Source organism: Pyxicephalus adspersus, chromosome 6 (assembly GCF_032062135.1).
Source record: "Pyxicephalus adspersus chromosome 6, UCB_Pads_2.0, whole genome shotgun sequence".
Classification (NCBI taxonomy): Eukaryota; Metazoa; Chordata; class Amphibia; order Anura; family Pyxicephalidae; genus Pyxicephalus; species Pyxicephalus adspersus.
Genome location: NC_092863.1, coordinates 95,258,297 through 95,280,825, shown reverse-complemented (window position 1 = coordinate 95,280,825; position 22,529 = coordinate 95,258,297). Strand labels below are relative to the sequence as shown.

The following is a 22,529-nucleotide window of genomic DNA, read 5'->3' as shown; positions in this document are numbered from 1 at the left end:
GCCGGTTCGCTCGCTGATTGGCGGAGAGGGGCTGTCAATCAGGCAAGTACCTGTTGGTGGCGCGGCGGGGCAGTGCTGAGGATGGCGTGGTTATAAGGATTATACTGCAGCCGCTATACACATTGCCGTACCGGAGAGACACAGCACACGGAGCATCCGCACAGCCGGGACCACGTACAGGTGAGTGAGTCCTGCACGTGTACCTGCAGTGTGTGGCATCAGCCGGTGTGGAACTACAAGTCCCAGCATGGAATGCCATCTTCTGTTTAGGTGTGACAGCTGTTCTGATGGTGATTGGCAGCTGTTTGATTTTTTAAATGTATAGATTAGCAATTGTATTGGTGTTGTGTGATCACATGGGGGACTTATCAGAGATATTTATATGTCTGCAGTTATTATTCTGCCATCATATGGCTGGCCATACCCATTGATTCCACAAAGGCTTCAAAATTGCTCTACAAGTTGGCATCCCTGGCATTATACACTTAATATTAATAAACTGGATTTATATAGCGCCAACATATTATGCAGCGCTGTACACTTTGGGGTGCAGGCAGCCGTAAGGGTTCCCTGTATACCCTAAAAGTCATGTCTCTACAACCCATCAATCTGCAGGCACAAAGCAGATGAGGGGTGGAAGATTTATGGTAGTGGTTGTAGAACCACAAGTTGCAGCATGCTTGTTGGATACGTATTGTTTGATATTGGGGGGGGGATTTTTGTGACTTTCAAAGTTGCCTCCCGTAATGCAAAGCTCGACTTTCTGTAATGTCAGGCTTTTATATAAATCTATAGATAATCAATTACTGCCATTGGACCTGGAAACTTTCTACCAGATTCCCAGTTTTATAAAGCATTTTTGATCATGTGACCCCAGACTGGTATTTAATTTATTCCTGATGAGGGGGGTAATCATCATCATGGTGGCCACCGCCCTAGGAAGCTCTGGTGACATCACTGGACCTGCAAGAAAAATGTCATGAATTAATTGAATGAAATCCATATTGCATTCTGCACCTCTATTATTGATAACCCAGAGGGAGGTAGTTGGTTGCCCCCCCATATATGTTCCATATTTCATTTATTTTAATGGATCGTTTCTGATGTCATTATTACCTATTGTATATATTATAATATGTATTGCATTTCTATATATATATATATATATATGGTGCGTGTGTGTGTGTATTCATCTCAGCCCATAGTGGGGGGTCATCTTGTTTCAATCTTATTAAATGCAAAATTACAAGTTGGCGATGATTATTAATAGGATATATATAATGCCGAGCCTGCAGGTTTGGAGATTATCTTCTTACCATGGCCTGCTATCATTCTATAATTTAATACCTAACAGCTTCAGTCCTGTCCTCCAATGTGAATACAATACGTGGTGTCTATACGCTGCAGGTAAGTATACGATCGGGGTGGGAGGTGTTTGCTGGGGTGTTTCTGTTGATTTCCATAATGTTGATATGGAGAAAGGAGGCTCAGATCTGGAGGATGTAAGACTATTATAGTTTAGTTGATCATCTAAGTCCGTGTTCAGGGGTAAATTTGCTTCTATTGTACATTTTGGAATGCAGCAGTTGAAGTTTTGCAATAGGGTCTCTCCGGCTCCTTTTAGCTGGGTGCACCACCTGGTTACCATACCGGGGCTTCCACCCGCCTACACCTTCTTCTACCCAATAATTCTGGGTTGTATGGAGCAGTGGTTTCTCTCATTTGTAGCCAGCCCCCGCTCATTATATTTTACCCCACCTCTTCTCTAGCTAAAGTGCCCATTTAGGAGGACTTGTGGAAAAAATGGCGGTGGTACTTATGGAGTGTAGAAGAGACGGAGGGGGGTTAGTTTTAACTGTGCTTGATCTGATGATATTGTCCCATGGTGGTCCTCAGTAGTCATCCCCAAACTTCCTCCAGAATCTGATTGGTTCCCCAAATTTAATGTTGCTGGCATAGTCCTGGGGTCATCACTTGCTAGAGCCATGACTCTAATGATAGGTTTAGGTGTCTATAGATTCCAGCCACCAATATACAGGGGGCATTCTTTACATGGAGCCCCAAGAGATTCCCCAAGACCTGAAAGTTATTTCCGTAGTTCCTCGGGGTGGAAAGGTTGAGAAACTTTGCTCCTGATATATAACTATCTTAATATCTAGTGCAGACATGGAATAGGATTCTGGAGACAGGAGTTCCCTGCTCACAATAAACAGTCATGTGCTTTGTATGCTCATTCTGATCCTCGTCTACATAGCTCAGAGAAACCCTGGAGGCTCCACCAAGGCTGCCTCATATGCATGCAGTGCCATGTATTTTCAGTTCATGGTGGCCGTTGATAAATGCCCGTTGTACCCAAGCCTCAAACCTAACAATATCCTTAATGCTGCTTTGTAGAATGTTTGGGATGCCCTTATTAAGGAAAGGCCAGGGCGTGCAATTGTTCAGCTGCCCATGTGTCCCCTAAGACTTTTTCTATGCCTACTGCACACATGGTATAATGTATGTTTAGTGGCTGCATGTTTTAAAATATTCTTGCAGCTTTCTACATGACTTTTTATTTTTTCATGCATTATTTTGCAAATATATAAACAACCACTAGAGGGCACTCTTATTGGCTCAACCCAATTACTGTGTTCTGCTGGGATGTCAGACCAGTACTTGGTGTTCTTGGAGCTGTAAAACTCAAACATTGCTTACTTCTGCAAATCAGTAAACAGCCTGCAGATGTAATGAGCAAAATATGGCGGCGGGTAGAGTTGGGTGGGGCAGACGCCATGGGTTGGCACTGCTTGATCACACATGGGTGTATGCTGGGATGGGAAAAGCATCAGGCAAAGAACCTCATCACAATGCAGATGTGTAAATTGCCCTTTAAGAGTCTTTCAAATGTCCAAATATTCATATCAAAGAAAGTTAGCTATGAATATATATTGCTAAAAGATTGTGGCAGCAATGAGTAAAGCTGCTTACACACGTGCAATAATTATCGTTGGAAACGAATGACTAACGAACGATTCTCCGATAATCGTTAACAAAAAAAGTGCACAACAACGCCGACGAATGAAGATTGACGCTGGAAACAAACAACATTATAATAATAATAAAAACAGTCCCGGCGGATCTGATTGAGCGACGATCGTTTGCTAACTATTGTGTGTACGGTCGTTTAGTGATGGTGGATGTTTCTGCAGAACACTTTCTCTGCAGAACACTTTCTCCTTTACATGTCACTTCCTGCATCGTTCAAACGATCGCATCTAGCGTGTGTACATTATTGGTGGATTATATTTGAACGATCGTATTATTAGAGCATGTACAGAATTGTGCACAATATGATTGTTCAAAATAATCATTAGTAGTTTGTTTTCTAACGATAATTATTACAAGTGTGTACCTAGCTTTGGTCTTTCTTTTATATGCTGCTGCACCCCATCAGGATATGATTACATCCTCCTTAAAGATCTCCTGCTGCTCCGGAGAAAATTGATACCCAGGACAATTGCCAGTCAGTCGCACTTGCGCAGTATGCGTCTTGAGTATCCTTGCCAACCACGATATGGAAGACCTCAGCGATGTCGTCAATAATTCACACACACGTGACAGCTCCCGCTCGTGATTGGCTGGTAGAAATCCCTGTGCCCTATTCAATGATGGCGGCTGCGGAACTCGTCCTTCGCTCTGCCGCAGTGAGCTTCGTTGCGCATGCGCTGTGACGGGGCGGCGGCTGTCAGTGCAGGCAGGGGCTGGCTGATTGCTGAGATGAGACATGTGCGGGTGACCTCTCTGTTCAGGGACTGACCGGGGACACAGGCGAGCTGGCTGGCAATTATCTGTGGTAAGACGAACGTTTATAATCCTGTGTGCCTGACCTCCCAAGGGAGCTTGTTACCAAGGGAACCACAAGGCGCAGCAATGATAAGATATAAGGAGGGGGGGACAGAATGCTTCAATGAGTGAAATCTAACCGGATCTATGGATATTATGGTGGCTGCACAGTGTATATTAGATTTATGCCCTGTCACTGCTTATTTCTGCAGGTGCTGGGCCTGTGTTGGGTTTTCTGATCAGCAAACGAAGGGTTAAATATTGCAACCTCCCTTCCATACTTTGTAGTGACACCCATGATGGGAATGTGGGAAATCCTTCAGTGTTGTCACCCCATAGACAGACCCCATACACATGAAATTATTATTATTATATATCTGAATTCCAGGGGGCGGGGAGCTACGCAGGGGGTCTGTCCCCTCATTTCAAGGGTTAAATTCTCATTTCGGCCCCGCATTTTACTTGCCTGACCCCTCACAGCCATTGTGCTCCTCTTATATCCCACCGCAGTGGGCGGGGCATTGCAGTCCTAACCCAACACGAGGGCAACAGTCAGTCATTGAGGGGTATGATGGCGGTACCCATGACCGCAACATACTAGGGAACAAGGGACAGATAGAATGAGGGGTAATTGCAATAATAACAATTATAAGTTGTATTTTTTTGGAGTTTAAAGTAGAGCTCTAATAAATAAAATCATCACCTCCGAGTCCCCCCACATCAGAACACATACTATTCAATATAATATAAATCTAAACAAAAACATATAATACAAACTTGAAACAATTTGTGGTCACATGACGACTTTGTGTTCCCCGGTGCAGGAGCAGCAACACCCTTTCTGGTATCCTTGAATAAATTAATTTTGCTTACCCGACAGCTTTTACATTGTTTCATATAAAGAAATGGTTATTTAGTTTTTTCATAAAATAAATCCGATAATTATCAGCTTTGTAAACTAAATGGCAGCAGGCTGGGACATGATTGTGTCAGTGAGGAGCAATATATATAATGGGATTCTCATCCTCTGTTATTTTAGGATTTCCATAAAGCGAAAGTTTTTGGAACGGTTACTGCAGACCAGAAGGGGGAATCTCTTGCTGACCTCTATATATTATTTCTCCAGATCTGGGATACCTAGAGATGGGGTATGGGCATTTTTAACATAGGGGACCCTTGAAATAACAAAGGTCTTGGGGAACCCCTCCTATAATTAGTATATTAGTGTGGTGGTCAGTAGGAAGAATCCTCTTACATTGCTGGCCAGTGGGAAGAATGTCGCCCCCTTATAGATCATTGGTGTCACTTAATCCACATTACAAATTGCTCATTGCTCAAGGAACCCGCAGCAACCTCTGGAGGGTCCCTGGTTCAGAATCACTGATCTGGAGTACCATGGACGTCTATAACTCGATACAAGATGAAGATGGTGCCTTGTTGGTCAGGCCAGGACTATGGCTATATGTCCTAGTATGTAGGAACTCCAATATTTCTGTACTGTGTGTCGGTGAGGTGTGACGGTCATCATGCTGATTCAGGCTTTCAGTTTCCTCAATTGTTGTTCTTTGGTTAGTCCAAAAGTCCAGCAGTTGTTTTATTTATCTAGAAGAACTTTTATCATCATGTCTTTGTTTATATTTGTAATACACAAGTACACGTGTGATGGCGCAGAGGTTAGCACTCTGGTCTTTGCAGCCAATCTCAGCCTGGACGATATCTGCATGGAGTTTGTATGTTCCTCTGTCTGCGTGGGTTTCCTCCGGGTACTCGGTTTCCTGACGCAATCCAATAAGTTAATTGGCTTCCCCCCAAAATTGACCTTAGACTGATAGACCAATGACTACGATAGGGACATTAGACTGTGAGCTCTTTGAGGGACAGCTAGTGACATGACTGGACTTTGTGCAGCGCTGCTTAATATGTGGGCGCTATATAAATACTGTAATAATAATTTTGCATTATAGACTGTAGGTACACAAGCTTGGTAGATATAACACACATCTCTCTGCTTTTGAATACTTAAATAACATCTTCCTCTTGTGACTGTATCTCTGTCATTTGCAACTCCTATTTAATGTACAGCGCTGCGTATAATGTTGGCGCTATACAAATCCTGTTTAATACGATCAGTTTACTATTTAATGTACAGCGCTGCGTAATATGTTGGCGCTATATAAATCCTGAATAATAATAATAATAGTGCAGCATCATCGCACCTTGCAGGACAGAGCTGGAGGTTGTCTGCTCCATAGGGGCTGCCATCTTTATTTCTGATTTCTGTGAGTGACCTTTCTTCCAAAGCTCAGATTTATGAGCTGCTATTCTTACTCCCAAGGCTTGCATGGAATCATGGATTTCAGAAAGGAATTCCTTTCATTTTTATGGGCTGCCTAACATACCAGTGCACCAAAAGGTATACATGACCTATTTTTTCCATCGCAATCACTCCAAAGTGTATAAGGTCCAGTGCTCAACCCAGAAATTTTTGTAAGCTTGTGGGAAGAAATTCTAGGCGGATGGAAGCCCCTGATTTGTGACCCAACTCATCAGTAACCACCCAAAAACAGCCGGGTGGTTGCCGAAAAGTGCCCGGTGGTGCGCCCAGCTAAAAGGGTCTGGGGAGAATACTTAGGACCTTTGGCACGTGTGTAGGCTGCCATTCAAAGTGAAGGAATGACACTTGCTGGTACACTATGGTGTCATGCATTATTATTATTAATAATAAACAGTATTTATATCGCACCAACATATTACGCAGCTCTGTACATTAAATAGGCTGTATATAAAATTGCAAATGACAGACAGATACAGACAGTGACAGTGTAGGAGGGAAGGACTTTGCCCTGAAGAGCTTACAATCTAGGAGGGCCCACACAATCTGAATGGGGGTTAAAGGTTATTTCTGAGAAAAGAAATGATTGCTGTAACTTGCTCTGACTTTGTAATGTGTCAGCACTATGGACCGGCCTCAGTCAGCAGTGACAACTTTTATCTTCTGAAAATGTCTTGACATGTTCAATGTTCAGCTCAGAAATGTTTTTTAGCTGGATGGGAAGAAATTGTAGGCACGTGTCAGCCTCTGTATTGTGACCCAACTCTTCACTAGCCAACTAAAAACAGCTGGGCAGTTACTGAAAAGTGCTGGGTGGTGCGCCCAGCTAAAAGGGGCCGGGGAGATCACTAGAAAACATGGAAGTCTTACACATTAGGGTCCAAATCTTCCGGAGGTTCAAGACGATTTACTATTCCTCTAAGCTGCTTATTTTATTTAGTTGCATTGCAGAAGTGTAAGCATTGAATTGACTTTGCTTGCTTTCTAAAAACCCAAAAGTATTTGTTTAAATTTCCCCTGGGGTTTTATAAACTCTTCTGAACAGAGCTATTGTTTCTTCAACTCCAGGTTCTTGTGTGTGCAGTGTCAGCATTGTAGCATCTGTATATTTGTTTGCACCATTGCTTGAGGTTTATTCCTGAATGTGAAAAAGATAATGACCATAAGGAGACCAGTTAGATGGTACCAGGCTTTTAGGGTGGCACTAGAGGTGTAATAAAAAGTTACTACTTTATTATATTACAAAATATGTTAAAAGCCCATTCAAAAAACAAATCATATATCATATACAAAAATTATAAAACCTCTTGCTGCAAATATTAAAGGTAAACCTTAACTCAAATAGTCCGACAAGTGCTCGATTATATAGTCCTAAATCTCCTTTTCTGACGCGTTTCGCCCCTTAGGGCTTCCTCAGGGGATTCAGGGAATATAATAGCAACATCTAGACTCGAGTTGTAATCAGTATGGCTTCTTAAAAGCAAACAAAGAAAAATTTGTTTGATCAGCCACCATTAGTTACTGTCACACAGGCTTCTTCAATTCTCAAAAGGATAGATGTAGCTTGTGTAAACAGCCAAATCTGATTGGTTTTTGAATGTATCCCAATCAGCTTTTTCTTCCCTAAAGGAGACTATAAATTCTATTAATACACTGCATCCAAGGATCAGATGATATATTGAAGGAGCTGTGCCAAATTACTTAGATTGCGAACAAGTGTACAGAAAGGTCGTCCTACCGCAGCAAAACATATCCGAATCCCCTGAGGAAGCCCTAAGGGGCGAAACGCGTTGGGACAGGAGATTTATGACTATATAATCAAGCACTTGTCAGACTATTTAAGTTTAAGGTTCACCTTTAATATTTGTAGCAAGATTTTTCATAATTTTTTTATGATTTGTTTTTTGAATGAGCTTTTAACATATTTTGTAGCATAATACACTAGTAACTTTTTTAATATACCTCTAGTGCCACCCTAAAGGCCTCCTTCTTTTTTTTTTTTTTTTTTTTTCAGTATTATGAATGTGTTGTACATCATTAGGAAATATATCAACATCAAGTCACCATTGGCTTTTTAAGTCTGTAATGCAAAATACAGGAAACCTCCATGGCAAAGGCTCAGCAAGGTCTGGTTATAGAGCGGCATATGGGGCATGGCTGGAATATCCTGGAAACATGGCAAGGATTTCTGTCGAGACCAAAGTCAGGGGGTTGTAGTCCTTTGCCCAGTATTATTATTACACAGTAGTTGTATAGTGCTGACATATTATACAGCACTGTACAAAACCATAGTCATGTCACTAACTGTCCCTCAAAATCTAATGTCCCTACCATAGTCATATGTCAGGGGCAATGCTTTAAGGGGAAACCAATTAACCTTACTGCATATTTTTTGAAATGTAGGAGGAAACATGTGGAGATTCTGCAAACTCCATGCAGATAGTGTCCTGGCTCAGATTCAGACCTGGGTCCCAGCGCTGCAAAGGCCAGAGTGCTAACCACTGTGCTGCCCATCCTTTAGGATTTTTTGCATTGACCTGACAGGGATTTTTTGTTTCATCAAAGTGATTGATTTGTTGCCTTTAGTATAACATTTCTCATCCTTTGTTTTTTCAGCTTGACCACCATGCCTGGATCTCTTCCTGCCTCCGCTGAAGCCTCTTGGCCCAAGGATGTCGGCATTGTTGCTTTGGAGATCTACTTCCCAGCTCAGTATGTTGACCAGGAAGAGCTGGAAAAGTTTGATGGAGTCAGTGCTGGAAAATACACCATCGGTTTGGGCCAGTCCAGGATGGGCTTCTGCTCCGATAGAGAAGACATCAACTCTCTGTGTCTCACCGTGGTCCAGAAGCTGATGGAGAGGAATAACCTTTCATACGACTGCATTGGAAGATTGGAAGTTGGAACAGAGACAATTATTGACAAGTCTAAGTCGGTAAAGTCTGTCCTCATGCAGCTGTTTGAAGAGTCTGGAAATACAGATGTTGAAGGCATTGACACAACAAACGCGTGCTATGGAGGCACTGCCGCTCTTTTCAATGCGGTCAACTGGGTGGAATCAAGCTCCTGGGACGGTGAGTGACCAATTCATCTTCTGCTGATATTTATTATATAACGCCAACATATTACGCAGTGCTGTACAAAGTCCATAGTCATGTCACTAGCTGTGCCTCAAAGGCACTCACAATCTAATGTCTCTACCATAGTCAAATGTCATTAATACAGCGTTGGATCAACTTTGGGAGAAGCAAATTTACCTAACTGCATGTTTTTGGAATGTGGAAGAAACCCACACAACCCTGCAAACTCCATGTAGATATTGTCCTGGCTGAGATTCGAACCTGGGACCCAGCGCTGCAAAGGCCAGAGTGCTAACCTCTCAGCCACTGTTCTGAATTCCATGCCTACCTGGTGCAATTAATTGCTCTATGAATATGTATATGTATTTTTGTTGTATTGTAATTTGTACAAATCAGCAGAACCTAACCCACCATGTGCTTTGTTTCCTGCAGGGCGATACGCATTGGTTGTTGCTGGAGACATCGCTGTTTATGCCACAGGAAGTGCCAGGCCAACCGGTGGAGCCGGAGCTGTTGCCATGCTTGTGGGTCCTAATGCCACTCTCGTTTTAGAAAGAGGTTGGTGACTGAAATTCCACTTCAGTGTTGAACTCAGAATTTCTTGTAATCAGGATGGGAAGAAACTGTAGGTGGGTGTTGACCCTTGTATTGTGACCCCAACATTTCAGTAACCACTGTGGAAGGCAATAGCGATATTCACGAAGCATCAGGAGTCCCTTGTGTTCAGTGAAGCAAAGTTTCTTTATTCATGCATGGAGATTCTCACAATCAGTTAACACGTGCTTAAGGCACACTGAAGGAGAAGTCTGACATTCAGCATGGAAACTCCCATATTTATACAGAACAAGACATATAGTATTGTATAGTAATGTTACACATCAGCAAACATGTTTAATATCCCTTATCAGCACTGCGGTTGTTGTTGTTGTTTCATTCAGCCTTGAGTCCTGTTCCTCCTTAAGATGTAACAAACTGCCCAGCTGCAAACTGTTTTCCTTTTAAGATTAACATGTTCTCCTCACCCTGTGGCCTTATTTAATAAACTGCAGTTTATGATTAGCCAAGGCCATGATGTTCTTCTCTTTTCAAAGAGGCCCAAGGCCTTTTTCTATAATTGAAGCGTAAGCAGAATTTTGATAACTATATAGCAAGAATAAGTAAGAATAAGGTATATAGATTTTTGCTTTTAACATATCCCTCCTGTTTATCACAAATCTGCCAATATTATCTCCTTATAAATGTCATTTTTAGAACTGGGCTGCAGATCTGAATACATTGTACTTGATGTTACTATGCCCATAACTAATTTCTTAACACAGGGAATTACACAGCAGGATACAATAGCAAGCATGATTAATACAACAAATACAATAACCTAGAACATTGTCAGAGTCCTTTTCCAATCTCTTTTCCAAAGAACCAATCTCCCCTGGGCTCAACTCCAGAGTTCTGTGCTAGTTCATCTGACAAATCTTTTATCTTCTTCAGAGCTTTGGTGACTGATCCCTCTTTCCGGTGTTATCTGGAATAAAAGTACAACAAGTTCCACCAGTGCCTTTGAGCACAGTACACACTTCTCCTTGTTGGGCCAATAACATGTCCAAAGCCATCCTGTTCTGCTGGACTGTGTGTGTAACAGCATCTAGTTGTTCTGCTAATCCTCCGATAGCATCTCTGGTAAAATTGATGAATCTTTGCTGATTATAGTAAATATAATTGATCCAATCCACATTCTTATTTATAGTTACTTGAGGAAACAGTGATTCAAATCCGGCTGCCACCTGATCTTGGGCCTTGTATTCATCGGGCACTCCTCGGGGTACCCCAATTGCATCAATATACACATGTGGATCAAGGCTCCCTGCAGGTGCTGACCTTTTCTTTCTCACATTTTCCGGTCGGTTTTCTTCGTTCTCTAGTTGTATAACGTGTAGGGGCATAAGCAACTGCACAGGTGCGCACTGTCCCTTCCACATCCTGGGCAAATAGTTCCTCATTTTCATATTCCCACAGATTCAGTAGATATCTCCCAACATCATTGTTTGATTCTGCATACTTTCATTAAGGATTCTAGTTTCGTTACACCATCCATCGGGAAAGTTCTTTAGATCCATTCCGGTGGTACTGGTGGAGTTATAACAAGTATAATCTCCTTCCATAACTTCTGCACCAGGGATCTTTTTGAGTGAATCTTTGTGTGGCTTTATCAGCGGATATCTGGTCCTCATGTCACAGTTTGTACTAGTATCTGTTTTATTCTAGTACAAAGACAGAAAACAGGCATCTTGATTCTTGGGTACATGGAGGGGCACTGTCGCCAAGTAGGGTCTTGCTTGACCACACACACATAGCAATTGGACCTGTTCAAAGAGTGGGTGGTGTATTTCATCCATTCTAGCCACATATTTCTCCTCATGTTCACTTCGGTATCTTCTTTGAAGTCTTCCTCTGTGGTTGGATTGATCAACACTTTAGTTTCTGTCAGTGGGGTCTTGGGTGACATATATTCAGAACTGTTAATCATATCCTTCAGATGGATATATCCGAAACATAAATCACTATCTCTGCTATACCTGTAGATGGAAAAGTAAAACTTTCCTGCATCTTTTGTCTTGGGGTTAGTAATTTCTATTTTATTGTCGGTTCTTGGCCCACTCCTCCCGACTTGCTTATTTTCATTCTGGACTGAAGATCCTGTTTGCATGGTATTACATACTTCCAGCTCTTACTGGTGCTTGAACTCCATCCAGCCGCTGACCAAGATGAGCAATAATCTCCCCATCTTCCTCCGGTGACACATAGGTAGGCTTCAGAGCAACCATTACCCCAGGTAAAGGACACGCTATCATATTTCCACTGCATAGGACACCCATTTCCCGCGTTGTCCGGTGGACACCTTAGTCCTTTACACATCTTGAATTCATACACTACTTTCCCAGAGTGTGATGAGTTGAACCACAGATTTAGTTGTGGTTTAGTACCATAATACGTCTTGGTACTTCCTTGGGTCATTGCAGCATATTGTCCAGTGACTTTATTTTCTTCAGATTCAGTGTGACTACTGCTTCGGCGCACTCGATGGAGAGTAGTTTCTTGTGTGTCATTTGGCCATTTTAGATTGATGATATTTCTTACATTCTGGTCTTGCTTGTAGAAATTATACAGATCTATTCCCCAGAATATTAGTAGTCCTATTCCGAATAAGACGCAGACTGTCATCACCATTCACCTTCATGGGTATTCCAATATCCAGGTTCCAAGATGTACTTCCTAGGCGGGTATCTGCACCTGGGTCTCATTTTTCTTGGGTCTTCAGGTTTACCAAGTATATGACTCAACCTAGGTTTACCAAGTATATGACTCAACCTGGTTTACCAAGTATATGACTCAACTTGGTTTAATGTATATTCCCCAGGTATATAACTCAACCTGGTTTATTGTATGTTCCCCAGGTATATGACTCAACCTGGTTTACCAAGTATATGACTCAACTTGGTTTAATGTATATTCCCCAGGTATATGACTCAACCTGGTTTACCAAGTATATGACTCAACTTGGTTTAGTGGGAGACTATGACTATTATCCCTTGCTCGATCTCACAGTTACTGTATACTTCCCAGGTATATGACTCAACCTGGACATCAATAGGTCAACTCTCCCCACATCCAGAACATCAATAAATTTCAAATAATTATTACTTACAATTTAGAAGAATCAGAAGGAGACAGTCCAACCTCACAGAGACAAGGTAGGGCGAAGCTTCCTCACTGAACGAGCTCCTGTCTATGGTTCGTTGGAAACGTCTTCTCACTGGTCACGGAGTCAAGCGGATGGCCTCTTTTTACGGTCTGTAATTACCGGAGGTCTTTATCGGTGTCCATGAGTGATTGTGGACCCGTCATCCAGTTGATGTCCGATCTTCCAGTGGGGAGCATTTCCGGCTCGAAGGACAAATTTGTGGAAGGCAATAGCCTTATTCACGAAGCATCAGGAGTCCCTTGTGTTCAGTGAAGCAAAGTTTCTTTGCCATGATGTTCTTCTCTTTTCAAAGAGGCCCAAGGCCTTTTTCTATAATTGAAGCGTAAGCAGAATTTTGATAACTATATAGCAAGAATAAGTATATAGATTTTTGCTTTTAACACCACCCAAAAACAGCCAGGTGGTTGCTGAAAAGTGATGGGCCTGTGGGGGAACAACAGTCTCTGTTGTTGTCTTTTCTTCCCTTCCCAGATTTTTATATCTAATAATAGTTGATGCTTTGCTAGCATTCAGAAGGTCATCGGGGTTTGGTTGTACAGTCGTTTTTTCTAATGACATGTTTGTTCTCATTACATATAGGTTTACGTGGAACTCACATGCAGCACGCCTACGACTTCTACAAGCCAGACATGGTATCGGAGTACCCCGTCGTGGATGGGAAATTATCCATCCAGTGCTACCTCAGTGCACTGGACCGCTGCTATTCCACCTACCGCAAGAAGATCAAAGCACAGTGGCAGAAAGGTTGGTAGTTGTCCTATTACACTCAAGTATTAATTTATAGACATTCAAAGCGCTAATATAATTATGTTGTTTGTTAGAGGGGAATGACAGACCATTCACCTTGGAAGATTTTACCTTCATGATCTTCCACTCTCCATACTGCAAGCTGGTCCAGAAGTCTCTTGCACGCTTGCTGCTCAATGACTTTATTAGTGAACCCAGCCCAGACACGGAGAACGGCATCTATGCTGGCTTGGACTCCTTCCGGTAAGAGTTCCCAATGTGATTATTTTTGTTAATAAACAGAAAAAGAAAAATGTGTTCCTTAGATTGAAACTACTCAGAAAGCAAGAAGTTATATGGCATTAAAATCTCAAAAAAACACTGAAGTATAACAATTGCAAAAAATACTAAAAAAAAAAATTCCAAGGATCAGAGTTTCAATGATATTTGGCAAAATTGATGCGTTTCGTGGAAGAGCTGCTTCTTCAGGGAACATGGCAATAATGAAACGGCACATACAAAGCCTTAGGCAAAATTGGAAATGTAATTGAGCAAAAGACCATTTGCTGAGCCAGACATCATACAATAGGAACCAAGGTGTTTATTCACAAAGACAGATACAGTTATGCACCATCAAGGGGACATCGCCTATTACTCCAAGTTCAATATCCAAAGTAGATAAAGTATGTCTTCATTTCAACAGTTAATCCTCATGTCCGTATTATATAGCGCCAACAATATGCAGCGATGTACATTAAATAGGGGTTTGCAAATGACAGACAGATACAGACAGTGATATAGGAGGAAGAGAGGACCCTGCCCCAAAGAGCTTATAATCTAAAGAGAACACATATGGGTAGTAGCTTACCCCCTCTTCACTGGAAAAAAACATTTTGCACCTAAACAGGTAATATATGTGTTTTTGGTATTTGACATTTTTTACTAAAATGAGTTTCTGATTTCAAGGAACCTGTAATTCATATACTGCACTGATAGTGGCCAGCAGGCCAGGAACAGATGGGAATAAATGGGGTTGGGGCATGGACTTCCCCGTCCATCCTAAATTCAGGAATTAACCCCATCTTTTTGGTATTTATATGCTGTGAGACCTACAAGTGGCTTTCATTGAATAAAGGCTCCGCCATGCTCGGGATTTATTTTGTAAGCTGCAAAAATTTTTTTGCAAAGCACTGCAATTGTATTTTGGATAGAAAAGCAAACTGTGTTAACCCAAAAATCCCAATATAAAGTATAGGTATATGTTAGGTGCACAGAAAACACAATTTTACAAAATATCTATCAACTGTACAGCAAAATCTCTTAATCAATGTGTTAATATACTGCCTGTAAATTAGAGTGCAATCCTATGGTGTTATGTACCTGCATTCTGCAGCTTAGACTTCTGTCTATCCCCTGATTGCTAATGTATTTTCAGCTCCCTTTGCTTGTTTGCTTCAAAAATATTTGCCTGGGCCCGCAATGGTGGAAAATTTTCCTTCCAGTACCAAGTTGTTGGCAGTGTGGACATATTCTGTGCACTCTGTCGGCCACTAGAGGGAGCCAATTAACATAAAGCAGCCCCATGGTTTCCCATACAAAAAGTTTGGTAACATTTACTTCCCAGCACCTCCAAGGCTCCTTTCAGTTTCCAGTACTGTGCCGTCATATTGGCCTTTGACGTAGGTAAAAGTCCACACACCTGCGGTTGAGAACTGCCAACAAACATGGTACAACACAACTTTTCCTAAAGCCCAATTGTTTGTTTTATATCGGCTAAATACTTTCTGGGTGCATTAAACAAAAGATGTAATAAAGTCTTGTATACTACGATTATAATAACTGATTTAAACTTAAAGATTTATTTGGGCTTTTTAAATATTTGGACAGTGGTGTGAGCAGTGCAAAAATAGCTATAATCCATGGAAGTTTTTGTCTAATTTTTTTTTTCTTCTGGCAGGGATGTAAAGTTGGAGGACACTTACTTCGACAGAGATGTAGAAAAGGCTTTCTTGAAGGCCAGCTCAGAGATCTTTGATCGAAAAACAAAAACGTCCCTACTGGTATCCCGGGAAAATGGGAATATGTACACACCGTCTGTGTACGGCTGCCTGGCCTCTGTGCTCGCTCAGTGAGTGTCGTGTCCCGTCTCCTCATGTTTATATTGTGCTGTACAAATGTTTGTGGATGAGTCTTACTGGGTGCTATTTGTTCCAGGTATTCTCCCCAGGAGCTGGCAGGACAGAGGATCGGAGTCTTCTCCTACGGCTCTGGCTTTGCTGCTACATTGTACTCAATCAAAGTTACTCAAGATGCCACACCTGGTAAGGACTGCTGTTGTAAGAGTGCCACTTGTGATACATTATATAAGATGGAAACTCAAGACTGTGGGCGCTTTAAAGCAGCGGTCGCCAAGCAGAGAAAGGTCAGGAAAAGGACTCCGCTTGAAGGGGGGGGGGGGTGCAGAGCCACAGCCACAGCCACGGACCATGTCTCCCATATGCATCACAGGCTCAGAGCAGTGAGCAGGCTGTGTCTCTGGACCTCTGGCGGGGTTCTGGCATTATGACATTACTCTGAGGGGCGTTTTTTTTTTTTTCCCTTTGAGTGACACACACAAACAGCTCCCCGCACAGGCCCAGTCCGGAGTCTGTAATTTTAATGGTCCGTGAGGACCAAAATTTTGGCGACCACTAATCTAAAGCAACTTTGTGTACAGCTTTCATTCAGGGTGAAATGTTGGAACCTTGATTAGGATAGAAGTTCTGTCTGAACTCCATAAGAGATTTATCCTAACTTGTTTTGCTGTTAAAGTTATTACCATGACAGGAAGAGGGAACTTTCACCCTTCTACCTATTTCCTGTTAGTCCAGCTTGTTGGCACCCCCCTTGGAGAGCCGGTCATGCACTGGTCTCGTGGCACTCGGTACTGAGAAGAGCTCACACATCCAAGTTCCAGGTTTGTTAACCCCCCTGGAGGTAATCCCGAGTGTGGCTTAGGGTGAAATTTCTTTACAGAAAGTAGTAACCCCGAGCCACACTCATGTTGGAATTGAGGGCTTACCTGGTCCTCATGAGCCTGTGATATCCTCCAGCGATGCCGGCACGGCAATTGTGTCCTGTTGGTGATGCCCAGCATCTGCGTCCCCTGGCCTCGCTTCCTAGGGGATGCAGATGCCGGGCGGTTATGTGATGTGTGTGTGCTTCGGGGTCTGGACGGGCAGGGAAATTTTAAATGTAAAATGTACCGATTTGACATTTAATAATACAAAATAATCATACTGCTAGGGAGGTTAAAGCTTATTGGTCAATTATAAGTGAAGTAGTAGGAGCAACTTTACAGCTTTAAATATACAATAAATATATTATGTGGTTTTAGGAGACATTCTTATGTTAAATAGTTGATTTCTGGTTCTTATTAATGTGAACATGTTAAAATTAATTGTTCTTGTTCATCTCTACCCAGGCTCTTCTCTGGACAAACTGACCTCCAGCTTATCTGACCTGAAAGAAAGACTGGACTCCAGGCGGAACATCTCCCCCAGCTTGTTTGCTGACAACATGAAACTGAGGGAAGATACTCACCACTTAGGTATGAGACTTCCATGTTTTTAAAACAGAGTATTGGAATGGTCAGTTGTATTACATAATGACAATGTAAGAGAAATATATAATGGCAGAAGCAGATTATTGATCCAAGTTTCCTATGTAAAGGGCATCTAATGACCGCAGCCTATTCTGCCTGTGCTTTCTGTAGGATGTTGGGGTGTGACAGATAAAGGGAATAAAATGGAGCTGTCGCTGTTGTTAGATGTGTTATAGCGCTGCATTTTCTTTGTGCTGAACCTGTTTTACCTTTGCAGCAAACTACATACCTCAGGGCTCCGTGGACGACCTGTTTGCTGGTACATGGTACTTGACGCGGGTAGATGAGAAGCACAGGAGATTTTACGCACGTACCTCCTCCCTAAAGGATGGGCCCCTGGAGGCTGCACTGGAATCCGTTCATTCAACCAATGCTAGCGAGGTGAGGGATGCTGGCTGTAAGGATAGTGGTACATCTAAATCTTTCATTGATTATAATCTAAAACTATTTAGACCTTATTGGCTTAAAATAGAGTTCCTTAAATAAAACCTGTACTGAAGAAATAAGGAAGCTGCCATTGTTGGCCTGTCCTTCTGCAAATACTGGTGTGCTGGATGTCATGCTAAGCACACAAAAAAAATTGCTACTTTAAAGCTGACCTGTAGCCTTCTCTTTAGTATTGCACAATTGTCCTAAAGTTTCTTACTCTGACTTCACTGCACATTGTCCGCTTCTTATACATTAGGAGCAGGAGCAAATGGAAGTCCATCTCCATTCTTGGCTAGAGCTTGTCCAGCCATTATCTGTCTGCATTGCATGGGGAAGCACATCCATGATAAAACATTATATATACGAATCAGAAGTGGATAAACTAGAAGTCATAAAGTATTCAAGGAGCCCCATGTGTCTCTCTCGCTTTCATAAAGAAACATCCCTGGTGCACACAGTCAGCCTCAGGACAAAAGGTATAGGAAAAGGTTCCAAAATGGCCAACAGCAGCACTTCCGATCTGTTTAAAGCAGAGTCCCCCCTTTTGAAGCAATGCAGATTTCAGGAGATGGCTTGTTTGAATGAAAATGGTTGTTTTTGGAATTCTACAGAAAGATCTAATGGATCCAAAGTTAACATTATTGCATATAGTGCAGTGAAGCACTATAACTAAAGGGATCAATGAAAAGGAAAGTTCAGTTTGCTTTTTCCCCACCTCAAACCTCCCTCGTGGTTCCAACACACATGGAGCACTAGTGAAGTGAACAATTATCATTATTCATATTATTATTACACAGTCTTTATATAGCGGCAACATATTATGCAGCGCAGTACAAAGTCCATAGTCATGTCACTGTCCCTCAAAAGAGTTTGCAATCTAATGTCCCTACTATAGTCATATGTCTTTAATACAGTCTAAGTAGGGTGAATTTTTGGGGGAAGCCAATTACCCTAACTGCATGCTTTTCGAATGTGGGAGGAAACCAGAGTACATGGAGGAAAGCCATGCAGACATGGGGAGAACCTGCAAACTCCATGCAGATGTCCTCGCCAAGATTTGAACCTGGCACCCAGCGCTGCAGAGTGCTAACCACTGAGCCACCATGCTGCCCGGTGCAAAAAAAACTTCACATTTTTCCACTGCTTTTGCTATCCTTGAAGAACTGTTCCGGAATCATCAGTGGTTCCATAGAGTTGCATTTGCAGGAGCAGGCTCCTCATTCTTTTGCAGAAAAGTTTGTTGCCTTAGCTGTCATTGCTTTCTGCCACAATGCATGCAGCATGTCTTTGGTGATCATTTTGGTGACTTGTTAATGAGTTTACTTTTGTTGTTTAACAGCACTTCCCAAGTCCTGCTAAGAAAGTGCCGAGAATACCTGCAACAACAGAACCCGAGGCCATCTCTGTGAGTAATGGAGAACATTGACCTGAACTCATCCAAGCGTCTCATCATGGCTGACGGCCAGCACCTTCTTCTAACAGGCTGCAGAAAATCTAGCGCTTGTTGAGGCGCTATAAATAGCTATTGTAAATACTAGGAGAGCTCAAAGCTCACCTGTCTGCTAATTGTTTTATACCATTTAAGGAAGGGGAATGGACTAAATGCTTATGATTTTTTTTGTGTAGTGCACAGTTGGGGTTAGTTGATATTACAGTGCAGTGTTCTCTCCAGGCCACATCTCGAGGGGGTATGTGACTGTGTTAAGAGGTGGAGGGCTTGTCCAGCCAGGAACTACTACTCCCAGCATGCTGAACACTGCCTGAAGTAGATAACTGAACAGAGATGTACAGGCTAAAAAGTTTTGTAATGACGAACTTGCCCAACCCCAGCCCGTAAATGGTGAGGGTCATTCTACCTCTTTCATGTCACACCTCTCAAACTCTGTACCCCAATCTGCTCTCCATCCAAGCCTGAGACCTGTACGGCCCCATGGACCTCCTAAATACCCCTACCACCCCCCATACTGATCCCAGTGCAAAAAAAAGCAACAATTTCTGCTCAGCCAACCAGATTTCACCTCTTTAGCGATGGGCAGTGCTGATGGGCAACCTGATTGGTTGCAGTGGATTATTGCACACTGCAATTTGCCTTATTGAATGAGTCTGACATTTTGAAAACCAGTAATGCAAAAGGTGTTGGTAATCAGATCAGTCAACCAGAATGTTCCAATTATAATATTGTGTCCATGCACAAATTTCTGACGTAAGCCCTGAGCACTCACTCATCTCAGACGGTGGTAGCATGGATCGCTGCTGTCATTGTAAAGCACTTTACATGGTAAAATGTATGTAGAGTCTTGGATAGAGTAGACTTTGTCAGGCTTTTGTTGTAGTTTGCATCCCCGCTGGACAAACTGTACTAGTGAAATTCTACATTTTACAGCAGAAATTGAGGGAGAACCGTCCAATAGGAACACCTCCTCTAACCGATGGCGATTCCATTAACTTAAGAGGGTGTTGCTCTCATTTCCTGTTTCATCTGTAGGACAGGAAGTAAACCCCCCCCAGGGGGCATGGATAGCAAAAAAAAAAAAAAAAAACCTTATATGGGTTTTGAACCTTCTCAACTGAAAAGAATAATTCTCCTTCGTTTCACATTAGTTTCCGCAGTATACAAGCAGCAATCATGTTCTGTTTATCACATAGTTCAGAAACCTCGTACAGTATTTATTTCCTCATATGTACAATTGTTGAACGTTGCCCGAGGCGGAAGTTTTGCTGATCACACTGGTGCTAAATTTTTGGGTTGCAGCCCTATTAATTTGTAAAAAAATGAGAAAAATTGTAGAAAATTTCATGTAAATTTACTTTTTATTTTGGTAAATTTGTTTTGTAAATGTTTTTCTATGGAAGGACCAGTAAATGCGGGTTTTGTAATAACAAAGCCAATATGAAAGAGCTGCTGAAAATAGACGGAAGGGGAGCTTTGCTGCTGTCTGGGACCCCATTATAGAGGTGACCCCCTGATGTGATTTTTGAGTTTAGCTTTTTTTTTTTTGTAGCTAAGCTACAAGTGTACTATGAGAGGTCTGCTGGTCAAGTTTCCCCTTTTTTGAAGGACAGGACAAACCCTAAAAAGAAACCAGAGGGTTGGGGGGAGTAGCTATAGTACCCTTGCTATTCGCCCTGCTCCCTGGAAACATCCTTCCAGTTATATATCTGCAGAATCTAAAGTTTTCCAAATCCCTCTGAGATTGTGCTACTGTGTCCTATGAGATCTTATAAGCAGGAGGACAGCCATGCCGGGGTTTTGGAAGATTTCTTCAGTTGGTTGCCGGATTCTGGTAAAGACCAATATCTACACCATGAACTTTGGAATGATTTCTGACAAACATTTATGCAATGTGCCCCTTACTTTGACAAAAGTTCACATTTTTGTACAATGTCATGTACAGCCGATTCGTGGACTTTTGATATTGACCATCAAGTTTTAACCAGAGCCGAGCTCTCTGGCTTGGAAGGGAAGTCAGTGGAATACGGTTAACCTTGTGATGATTTAGTAGCTCTTTGAAGGCAGCGTGTTTACTGGTCCTTTATGTGTACCTTTATGTGTTACCTGAGCCACGGCAGCTATTTTGTTGTCTGAAGCCGCAGTCTCCAGAGCATAGATTCGGACATGGCTTTAAGCCACTGATTGCATCCTCAGACTTGGCGCTTCAGCATACAACAGAGCTGCTTGGACTGTAAAATGGTAAATGGTACACTTACAAAGAAAATATCACAAAAAGAAGCAAAGAAAGTAGACTGATCTTTGGTTGGAGTATGGATGGTTTTAGGGGGCAGCAACTAGCACTGTTGTCTACTGCATGGAGAGAGAATCTGCCAAGTGACTTTATCTTAATGTACATAGCACTGGCATTCTTACAGGCAATGCACAATACTAATACAATATAAAATATCCCATACATGGATTTATAAGTAGGAGTTGGTAGCCTCCATTTCTTATTCTGACCTACACCAAAGCAAACCCTTTGACCTTGACAGATGTTCATGTTGATCATACAGGAATTTCTGTAACATTGGCTAACGAATGGAGGAAGAAGGAATGGCTTGGCATAAGATATGATATTTATACTTTGTTTTACCGTCTTAAAGTTCTTTGCACCCCAGCTGAGGTTAAAGTCCTTGAAAATTACCACCCTTATAAAAGAAGCTGCCTTCCTAAACCCGGTCCATACAACTCCAAACAGCAGTCTCCTGACTTTGCTTCTTCTCCAAACACCACTGTGATAATTTCATTGCAAACTGTAATTGTACTTTTGTGTAATTTTTCCTCTGATTTGTATTATACTTTCCGTGTATGCTGCCGGGTTTTTTGTACAGTCAGATTTTTTTCAAGATATTCCCTTAACAAATGTACAGTACACGAATGTAAAAATAGTGCTAATGTGTGACAATTGTTTGAATAACCTATAGATAATGGTCCTAATGTAACTCCTTCCCAAGTGGAGGAATCTAAACAACTTGCAAGTTAAGAAAAAACTTTAAACAATAAAGTTTTCACAGTATTTTATAAGCTGGAGGTCTTGGTTTTTGTCCACTTTTATAGATAACTAGCTAATTACTCGGCGTTGCCCGGGTATTTATTGCAATCTTATAGCCAAAAAACGTATGTAAAAAATATAAGCAAAAGGCACACTGTGCTGAGCAATACATACACACATGCATAGATGCAAATATACCTCTGACAGATACCACAGCGCTGTACCAAGATCAGCGGTGCACTTACTTGAG

General features: G+C 42.0%; 1 protein-coding gene across 2 annotated transcripts; it reads left to right on the top strand.

Annotated features, from left to right (window-relative positions):
- The first annotated feature begins 32 nt into the window (after positions 1 to 32).
- HMGCS1 (3-hydroxy-3-methylglutaryl-CoA synthase 1) lies at positions 33 to 22,311 on the top strand. Of its 2 annotated transcripts, none has more exons than XM_072416668.1 (10): positions 33 to 180; positions 8,774 to 9,231; positions 9,670 to 9,795; positions 13,577 to 13,741; positions 13,819 to 13,987; positions 15,681 to 15,851; positions 15,938 to 16,044; positions 17,187 to 17,312; positions 17,584 to 17,747; positions 19,135 to 22,311. In XM_072416668.1, exons 2-10 carry the CDS (start codon positions 8,784 to 8,786, stop codon positions 19,219 to 19,221), a joined length of 1,563 nt encoding a protein of 520 aa, XP_072272769.1. In that variant the 5' UTR covers positions 33 to 180; positions 8,774 to 8,783; the 3' UTR covers positions 19,222 to 22,311. The 2 variants fall into 2 exon arrangements, with proteins under 2 accessions (XP_072272769.1, XP_072272770.1); XM_072416669.1 differs by lacking the exon at positions 33 to 180 and adding an exon at positions 3,704 to 3,835.
- Positions 22,312 to 22,529: the final 218 nt, after the last annotated feature.

What these genes read in the sequence shown, in the direction of transcription:
- HMGCS1 (XM_072416668.1), top strand. Translation starts at nt 8,784, where the DNA reads ATGCCTGGATCTCTTCCTGCCTCCGCTGAAGCCTCTTGGCCCAAGGAT. An exon ending in TACTCAAGATGCCACACCTG is followed by an intron (nt 16,045 to 17,186) that starts GTAAGGACTGCT and finishes ATCTCTACCCAG; the next exon opens with GCTCTTCTCTGGACAAACTG. An exon ending in ATTCAACCAATGCTAGCGAG is followed by an intron (nt 17,748 to 19,134) that starts GTGAGGGATGCT and finishes GTTGTTTAACAG; the next exon opens with CACTTCCCAAGTCCTGCTAA.